The 10,449-nt window shown below is 32.0% G+C and overlaps 1 protein-coding gene across 1 annotated transcript; it reads left to right on the forward strand.

The window, feature by feature from the left end:
- Positions 1-8,840: 8,840 nt before the first annotated feature.
- Positions 8,841-10,449, forward strand: LOC142627452 (MLP-like protein 43). The gene is made up of 2 exons (XM_075801317.1): positions 8,841-9,120; positions 9,906-10,449. The coding sequence occupies exons 1-2, from the start codon at positions 8,934-8,936 to the stop codon at positions 10,172-10,174; spliced, it is 456 nt and encodes a 151-aa protein (XP_075657432.1). The 5' UTR covers positions 8,841-8,933; the 3' UTR covers positions 10,175-10,449.

Genomic DNA, 10,449 nt, shown 5'->3' on the forward strand with positions numbered 1-10,449 from the left:
CTCCAGTTTGTGACTCCAAGACCACCTTTGAAGGTTTAAATCATCAGCTATTGTTGATCTTGTTGTAGCAATTTCAGATCTACCGGTTCTAATGGTATAAGAATGATTTTCAGTAGTGACTTTGAAAGAGGCAGACACAATATCTTTTAAATCTCACAAGAGCATCTCCAAAGTCTCTCAAAAGCTCTAAAACGTAATTAGGGTTTTCCTTTATATACTAGAAGTGTTTCACTTGAAACCTAAAACGCTTAAATAGAGTTTGGGCCGAAATAGAATTCTACAGAAATTTCGTGTCAGCAAATTTCTATCAGTTGAACCTGTTTCTCGATCAGTCGAACTCTTCAAAAATTAAATTCTCCTTTCTACAGTTTGAATATTTTTGTATTCTAACTTGTAACACCTTAAGTATTATCTAATCAAACATATAGACTTAGGAATCTATATGTAGACAAGTTTGTACTCACGGTTTGCCTAGTGTTTTAAAGTTTTAGATCTGTTAAGTTCTAAAAGTTTATAATAATTGGCAAATCATGAACACACAAGAGCATACAAGTTGCAGAAATAAGATTTTAGAATTTGTCCGGTTCGACCGATCGAAGAATAGGCTCGATAGATCGAAAGTCGTATTTGCAGAATTTTAATTAAGCCCAAACAGCAGTTCAAGCCCATTAAGGATTAGGGTTTCAGATCCACTTCTCCCACTATATAAAGGAAACCCTAAGCACTTTTTTACAAGGATTTTTAGAGAGAGAAGAGTGTGACTCTTTTGTATTTTAGGGTTTTGTTCCTAAAAAGTTCTCTTATATCTTCTACTGGTATTATTACTTGAAGAATCTCAAGATCCGGTGTTGTAGAAGTTGCTGCCTTCTCTAGTCATCAAAGGTGCTGATGATCTAAACCTTCAAGGGTGGTCTTGGAGTCACAAACAGGAGAGTTTATGTTGCTAAACCTTTGAGTGGGATCTCAAAGTCACAAACGTGGGTGTTTGTGTTTTGCAAAGGCCAAAGAAAGAAGTAGTCTCTGGACTCGGAACTATCATGAGGTCGTGGTAGTAATTTTTCTACTTGAGATAACAATAGGATGTTAGTGGTCTAAGTTGCTATTGTACAAACTTCAATTCTTTCATAGTGGATTTGCTGTTTTACCTTGAGGATAGCTCGGTCAAATCATCCCCAAGTTTTTAACGGGTTTGGTTTTCCTGGTCATCATATCATCGTGTTCTTTATATTTTCGCTGCTTTACATGATATGATTGTTATTGTTTTAACCTAGATTTGAATAATAAACCTAAGTATTTACTTGGTTAATTAATTAGGTTAAACAATCTTGTTTACAAGGGTCTAAAAAACGTACAAGATCTTAACATACACACCTTTTAAATTTGTCCAAATTATGAGTATATCATCATCATTTAAGAAGTATTTACATCTATTTGATGTACAATCAACTTGTACATGGATGTCAGTGTTGGGATAGTATCCTAAAATCCAATTTTATGACTTTATTTTATCATTAAAAGTGTTTTATTTTCAAAGATTGTATGAATATAAATCTTGGACACTATGTTTTCTCCATAACTAATGCTAACAACACTCGAATAGAAGTGATCCTAGTAACCAGTTCATAACTATCAAAATAGTTCATCCCTTCTCTTTACATAAAACCTTTTGATACAAATCTTATTTTAAGGTGGATACATTCTCATAAACACCCATTTACAATCATTTGGTTTTAAACTTGGAAGTTAATCCACTAAGACTCGAGTATTATAAGATATTAACTCAATCTCATCATTCATAACTTCTTTGCAAAAAGTTTCATATCTATAAGCTATAACACTAAACGTTTTAATGATTATTCTTTGCATTACTATGGGTATTTTATTTAGTACTGCTTCTATATTACTTTGAACAAGGTCTACAAGACCAACATAGAAAATGAAATCCAGAAGAAAGTCATTTTCTTTCTTCATTTTTCGACTCCTTTGTTCACATAGTGAATAACTATCAATCCTTTTAGTACCACTTAAAGTGAATTTAGGATTGGAGTCACTTTCTTGTGCTTGAGTTAGTATTGATTATTAAGGCATCCATTGAATCATTATTGAATTTGTTTCTGATAAACTCATCTCTTGATTCCACAACTACATTATAATTAATTTAAGTCTAAAAATCGATATGGCTATGAATGTTTTGTATATCCCACCAACATAGTTTTATAGCTCTTGGTCCTAACTTTATCTTTTTTGGATCTAACGCTTTTTACTTTATCTTTTTTTTTGAATCTAATGCTTTATAAAAAGCTAAACACCTGATCTACACTTTAAGTTACATTAAGTTTGGTTTTCTTCCATTCCATATAGAGACACCTTAATTAATTTTCTTGGAAGAAACGCTACCGTGTACATGGTACGTTGTAAGCAAAGCTTCTCCCTACAAATTAAATGATAGCTTTGAATGTTTACTCTGCTAGAGTTAGCTTGCCTACTCACCATTTAACACTTTAGAAGGTGCTCTGTTTTGCCTATCAATACTTCAAAAAGTTCTGTTGATATTTAATCACATGGAGCTTGCCGAAGTGGCCATTTACAGACTAGAATTTTAACTATAAAAAAACTATTCATTTATTTTATTTTTCAAAGTAATTTTTACATACATTACAACTTATTTTTGTACGTTTTTAGACCCCTTAAAACACAACAAGATTAACCTAATTATTTAGTAAAGTGATTAACTTAGGTAAATTATGCAGATCTAAGTTAACACATATAAATCATATCATTGTAAAGTGCGTAAAATAAATAACACAATAATATGATACCTAAGGAAAACCAAACTGGTAAAAAACCTGGGGAGGATTTAATGTAACTATCCTCAAGGTAAACTGAATCCACTATGAAAGAATTGAAGTTTACACAATAACGACTTAGACTACTAACATCCTATTGCTACCTCGAGTAGGAAACTTACTACCACGACCACGTGACAGCTCTGAGTCCACAGACTACTTCCTTCTTGGATTCCCAGCAAGTACAAGCACTCCCGCTTGTATATCTTAAAACTCTTGAATTTGTAACTGAATTGATCACCAAGCTCTTGACATCAATCTAGATCTTGATAAGCTTAAGTGTATGTGAATGCAAACACCTCTAGATCTCACAAAAGAATGACACACAGCATAAAGAGCCTTTGGGTACAAAACCCTAGATCTACAAAAGAAGCACACTCTTCTCTCTTTAAAAAGCTCTCTTAAATACGTGCTTAGGATTTCCTTTATATACTAGAAGAAGTAGATCTGAAACTCTAATCCTTAATGGGCTTGAACTGCTGTTTGGGCTTAATTATAATTCTGCAGATACGACTCTCGATCGATCGAGTCTATTCTTCGATCGATCGAGCCTTGCAGAAAAAGAACAGTAATTTCCTACAATTACTCGATTCCAAAATTACATTAAACCAAACTTTGAGCAAGTCTAAACCTAGACTAAATGTTTTGATCATGGTTTACCAACATAATACATATTGAAGTTCTAATACATTAGTCCCTAAGGTCTTAGAATCTAACAATCTTCCCTTTTGGTAATCTGTGACAAAACACATACCAAAACAAAAATGCTCATAGTTACAAAACAGCCCATTATAAAATGCCCAAAAACAATTCAACCTAACCACTATCTATCAGTTGTAAGTGTAGACAGCAGCACGACCGAAGCAACCTGTATATTCTTGAAACACTTAACAAACACATAAACGCATGTGTGGAAAGAAGGACATAAAAAAAGTAAATTAACAAATATGTAAACTAACTCTCCCCCTAAGTTAGATACATCAAAAAATTTATTGTCTCCCCCTTTCAAAAAAAATTTCAACTCCCCCTAAACAAAACAAACAGGATTCCCACATTTCAAATAGGATTCCCACATTTCATCTATTTCTCCCCCTTTTTATCATGTATTGACAAAGACAACCTAATCAGAAGGTAGATAGAAAACACACGTAATAGAGAATAAGAGAAAATAGAGAATAAAGGGAACACAAAACAATTTAACTCTATAGAAAATAGAGACAACTCCCTCTATGAACAACAAAGGTTAAAAACAAACTTCCCCTCCTATAAAAATAGGAAAAACAAAACATGTTTTGGGAAAAATATAGGAGGTGGGGAATATATAGACACAAAACCAAACTAAAAAAAAAAAATTGAGGATTCACTTGAAGAAAAATATTCTCTTTTTCAATAAATGCAAACTTGACACTATGTGACCCCTAAACAGTTGCATGAGTAGAGAAAATATTTGCACATTAATTATCCATCATATCTCTTAAGAAAAATATTTTTTGTAGTTCACATATAAAAAATAGCATATACTAAATTGTACAAAACTCAAAAATTAATCAATCAATTGTTTAGATCAAGTTGAGTACCCAATTTAGTGAAGTGTATGCATGTTATTTGTGAAAACAATGAGAGATATTTCTACAAAACTGTAAGAAGGATACGGAAAATAATGCAATGCATGTGAATCCTAAACACAAATGATGCATGAAAAAGAAAACAGTTTGGTCAAAAATTTAAAAATTGAAATTTTTTCAATTTCGATCGATCGAGCATTGATCGAATACCAATCGAGTCAGGCAGAAAGCAATAATTAAAAATCAAGGGATTTTCGATCAGTTGAAAAACACATTAGATCGATCGAAATTCTAGAAAATAGAATTTTTGAATAAAACAACAAAAGATTTTGTAGAAACCACTCAAACCAAGTTATTTCATGGATGAAATGCATGAAAATGAGTTTAAAAGTTTTTCAAAAACATGAGTTTTCAACCCAGAACTTCAAAACAAAGTTTTTAATCATCAAAAACATAATTTTTGCCAACCCTTAAACATATTTTGCATTAAACACAAAAAAAAAAAAATCTTGGATGGCTACAACAAGATCACACACAATATCATGTACTAAGTTTAGCAAAGAGTAACTTGTGTAATGTGTGCAACTAGCAAAAGTTTGAGATATATGTGAGGTGATATGTGAATAGTAATCAATCACAATTTCTACAAAATTCATCACATAAATTTGAAAGAGACTATCACTCGAAGAGTTACATCATATAACTCTCACATCTCCTAGAAAACAAGCTTGTAATCATGTAAGTTTCTTATTTTGCCTCATAATGTACACACCAATTTTATTTGATTTGGAAATTATTAAAAAAGTCAAAATAATGTACACATCAATTTTATTTCATTGTGAATTAACTATAGCCTAATAATGTACACACCAATTTTAGCATTAATCCGAGAGTACACCTTATGTTCTTTTTGTGCATGTGCTACACTTTCTCAAGCACAAAATCTTATGATATGCACTAAGGTGTTCATGATTGGCTAGTAAACAATGGTGAAATTGTTATTTATGCATTTCTCATTAAGTTCAAGTCCAACAATCCAAGGTATGTGAATTCAATATCAAGATCATGCGATCAAAAGCTATAGACAATTCCCACACAGTATACACTACAAAGCTCAAACTAGTAAAGTGCAATAAATAAACTCATCCAAGCTAAACAAGGTACATAAACATGTTATATAAAGATAATATGGCCAACCTTGATTACAAATCCATGATATGTAATACAAAACACAAAAATCTTTTTTATTTAAAAAAAAAAATTTATGATAAAAAACAAAAGGCACACATTATGCTAAATGATTAAAAATGCAAATGCAATGCATGACAGTGCTTAACTAAGCTATAGAGAGTACACAAACAAGAAATATCAATTTCTTAATTGACCCAGGAGTATATGTACAAACTAGTACATACTCACACAAAATTAGAAATAGCTTAACACTTATATAACACATACTATTCAAGTTTCTCTACAATGTCAAGCAAGTTCTAAATCAAGAGAGATATCAGAATTCATGTAATCCTCAAGAAAAATAAAACAAGACTCAAAATAAAATATTTTTTCTTTTTGAAAATTTTCAATGTTTTTGAATTTTCGAATAATCAAAACAACCTAAGAAAATAAAACAACCAAAAACTAAAAAAAAAACATGTCCACAATTAATTGAAAGAATTAAATTATGGACAAATAAACAACACTCACCTTAGCAAATCTTTTCTCACCCATATAGCACGAGTTTTCAGCTTTGTAGGTGAAAGTCCATGAGAAGTAGAGTGTATTTGAGAGATTAGACCAATCTTCTGAGAAAGACTAAAGTCCTGCAATTTCTTTTTACAAGCCAATAAGCTTAAATTTTTCAAAAGCATATGAAACAATTTATTTGGAGTTATGACAGGAGAAATATCATCACATATCCTAGATTGAAATATAGAATGTTTAAATTTTAATTTATGACAATTTGGACGAATGTGACCAGAGACACCATAAAAGTGACAAACACGAACAAATTTAGGAACATCAATATTCCAAACAGCAAATTTAGTCTTAGATCTTAGTTTTTGCGTTAACAAAGAACAATTTGGTCTAATATGACCAACAACACCACAAAGGTGACAAGTAGGCACAAAAAAAGATTTCTTATGCACATTATTAGTAGATTTAGACATAGGTTTAGAAACTTCACGTCTACATCAGAACTTTTACCTTTGTCTAATCTAGCAAAATAAACATTTTCTTTATTATTCCTTTTAAAATGAGGGATATAAACTTTTTCAGCTTTAGGTTTAAGAAAAACAGAAACACTTTTGTTATCAACAGTAGACTTGGCACTAGTCAAATTTTCAATTTTAGCTTTAGATTCAATTAACTCTTGTTCCAAGCTTTTCATCTTCTCATCTTGAGAGGAAATTTGATTTCTCAAAAATTTATTCTTTTTATTAGATTTATCTAATCTAACAACCAATTCATCTTTTTCAAGATTAGTTAATTTCAACTCTTCCTTGAATTTCTTCGCAAATTTCAAAGATTTCAATAATTCCTTATGGAGAGTTTCACAAGTATCAATAAAATAAACAGAAACAACAATGTCCTTTTTATTCAAACCATCACAATAAAAAACAATAAGACACTTAAGATTATCCATGATAACAGGGATCAAGGATCAACTTTTAGATCAAAAGATCTAAACACTAGAGCTAACCTGCTCTGATACTACTTGTACATTTTTAGACCCCTTAAAACACAACAAGATTAACCTAATTATTTAGCCAAGTGATTAACTTAGGTAAATTATGCAGATCTAGGTCAACACATATAAATCATATCATTATAAAGTGCATAAAATAAATAACACAATAGTATGATAACTAAGGAAAACTAAACTGGTAAAAAACTTGGGGAGGATTTAATGTAGCTATCCTCAAGGTAAACTGAATCTACTATGAAAGAATTGAAATTTACACAATAGCGACTTAGACCATCAACATCCTATTGCTACATCGAGTAAGAAACTTATTACCACGACCACGTGACAGCTCCGAATCCACAGACTACTTCCTTCTTGGATTCCCAGCAAGCACAAGTACTCTCGCTTGTATATCTTTAAGCTGTTGAATTTGTAACTGAATTGATCACCAAGCTCTTGACATCAATCTAGATTTTGATAACCTTAAATGTATGTGAAGGCAAACACCTCTAGATCTCACAAAAGATTCACACACAGCATAAAGAGCTTTTGGGTACAAAACCCTAGATCTACAAAAGAGGCACACTCTTCTCTCTTTAAAAAGCTCTCTTAAATACGTGCTTAGGGTTTCTTTTATATACTAGAAGAAGTAGATCTGAAACTCTAATCCTTAATGGGCTTGAACTGCTGTTTGAGCTTAATTATAATTCTGCAAAAATGGCTATGGGTTGAACAAAGTTGGGAGGCTCCTGTTTTATTAGCACCATTTTCCATATAAATGCAATCGTTACATAATTGTAAATCTGATTTGCAAATAAAGCTGTAGCTCCTGATATTCAATACATACCAATTAAATTTTTTTTTTCCATAACAGAAAGATTTGTAATTTAATGGTATTGTTTGGTTTCATTAATGATGAAAGTTAGAGTTTGAATACCCTCTCTCCCATTTGTAACAATTAAATTATTTAAAAAAAAACTAAAATTTCCATGATTAATGATGCACTCACTTATATGCGGCAAAACTAAATCCTTCAAACTTAGTAAAATAAAAGAGTAGGAATCAAATTCACATGAAGAGAAGGATGATGATGATTCTAGTTATTTGCTAACTTTCATAGCTTCATCAACGGATATATGCCATAGCTAATAAAAATTTACGAGGACCTTCTATATTCACAACTTTTACCACCCCCCCCCCCCCCCCCCCCCCACTACTTCTTCTCCAAAAGTAAGAAGGAGAGAGTAAATGAATGTTTTATAGATGTAAATCCACGCTCACCCCAAAACTCATAAGTAACTCAAATACTTAGAGAAGTTTCATTTTTTTTTTTCTTTAAGTAATTAAGGAGAAGGGGAAGATTAACAGTAACAATCTAGATATGTCATAGCCTAACATCAAGGCTAAGCCGAAAAATTAACGGTAACAATCTAAATATGTCACTAATGATGATAGGTTAAATTAATTAGAGTAGTTGAAAAGTACATAAAATTGGGTAGCCTACTTTGGGTGTCACGAAATAATTATGCATGCATGTGTTTCTTCTTGGTTCAATGCCACCAGCTATTTCTCTTTATTTGTTGTAATTATCACCTGAATTAAATAAAACGTTTTCTGTTCATCAGTGGCCCCCAATTTGAAAAGGAATGCAGAAAATGTGTATATTCATTAATTGGAGCCGAATAATCACGTAATTTGCCACTACACCTCTGTATATATATAATAAGGGGAAGCCCAGACATCTTCATTAATCTGTGCTTTGTAGTTTGTATTTGTACCACCTTTTAGTTGAGTATCTAAGTTGTTTCTGAGAACTATCAGTATCACTACCAAAAAATGTCTCTGAAGGGTAAGGTGGGGACTGAAATAGAAATAAAGTCACCTCCAGAGAAGTACTACAACATCTTTAAGGGCCAAGCCTACCATGTTCCCAACGCCGCTCCTGACCATATTCAGGGGGTTGACGTTCATGAAGGTGATTGGGAGACACATGGCTCTGTCAAGATCTGGAAATATACACTGGGTAAGGCTGTACCCTACAATTTTCATACTTGTTCTAGACTGAATTTCTCATTCTTTTTCTTTATTTTGCACTTCACTAGCTCACACGAACCACACACCATGTATTTTAGCTTCCAAAACGTGTTGGCCTTAGTTTGGGTGATTCTCATCATCATCCTCCATTTCGCTTAAAATAAAAATAATATATTTCACAGTTGAGATTTTATTTTCTGAATTTGACAATGTATAGTATTTCACATACCATATTATAATAATAATATGATCTTTGGCCTAGGCTAATAATGCTTGAGTGCATGAATGACTCAAAAAGTAAAAATGCTACGTACTACGTCAATTGATAATAAAAGTGAATAATTAATATAATATTCTCAAATTTAATGATTCATGTTTTTGTGTTAAATAATTTCCAACTTTTATATTAAGGTCTAAAAATGTTCAATATATATTATAATTCCCAAGATTAAGAAAACAAAAATATTCTTGCACTGTTGTTGTAGTACTAGATTTTTATCTTTGTTTTACCTTAGGAAACCTCACAGAACAAAGAGGAAAAAACTTTTCTTTCTTTTTTGAACGTTACAGGGATCATTATACTGACCTAGCAAATTTGGGAAACTTTTAATTACCACTTTTCATTCTTAAAGAATGTTTGGGCAATCACTCACAGTTTTGTAATATCGTACATAATATTTTGGACAATTATTGTTAGACTTTATAAGTCTGATGTCTATATATTACTGTGAAATTGATCGAATTTGATATTCATATTTTCTTGTGAAACAATAGAGGGGAAATCCGGCCTGGTTTTCAAGGAGAAGGTTGAATATGATGATGCAAACAGGTCAGCAACTCTTATTGGTGTTGATGGAGATATCATGCAGGAATACAAGACCTTTAAGGCCACCTATCAAGTTGTTCCGAAGGGTACTGGAAGCTTGGCCAAATTGAACATTGAATATGAGAAACTTAGGGAGGATGTGCCAGCTCCAGATAAGTACATCACTCTGATGGTTAATATCACCAAAGGTATTGATGAGCACATTACTAAGGCATAATTGAAAGGATGTATCGGCCACTAGTGCTTGTATAAAATAAGCATAAGGCTCGCAGTGCATTAATCAAGCATGTATAACTATGTTTTGGGATCAGATCTCTCTAATGTAGTACCTATGGTTTGTAATAAAATAATGAAGGGTGGTTATATACCAATGGCCTGTAGGTCAATTGGCATGTCCAACCCCTTGTGTGAGGCAAGTCATGGTTTGTATTGATATTAAAATTGGGATGCGTAAATTCAGCATGAATTTTCTTCTCATTTCTCTTTTAATTA

Source organism: Castanea sativa, chromosome 3 (assembly GCF_040712315.1).
Source record: "Castanea sativa cultivar Marrone di Chiusa Pesio chromosome 3, ASM4071231v1".
Classification (NCBI taxonomy): domain Eukaryota; kingdom Viridiplantae; phylum Streptophyta; class Magnoliopsida; order Fagales; family Fagaceae; genus Castanea; species Castanea sativa.

What these genes read in the sequence shown, in the direction of transcription:
- LOC142627452 (XM_075801317.1), top strand. Translation starts at nt 8,934, where the DNA reads ATGTCTCTGAAGGGTAAGGTGGGGACTGAAATAGAAATAAAGTCACCT. An exon ending in GATCTGGAAATATACACTGG is followed by an intron (nt 9,121 to 9,905) that starts GTAAGGCTGTAC and finishes GTGAAACAATAG; the next exon opens with AGGGGAAATCCGGCCTGGTT.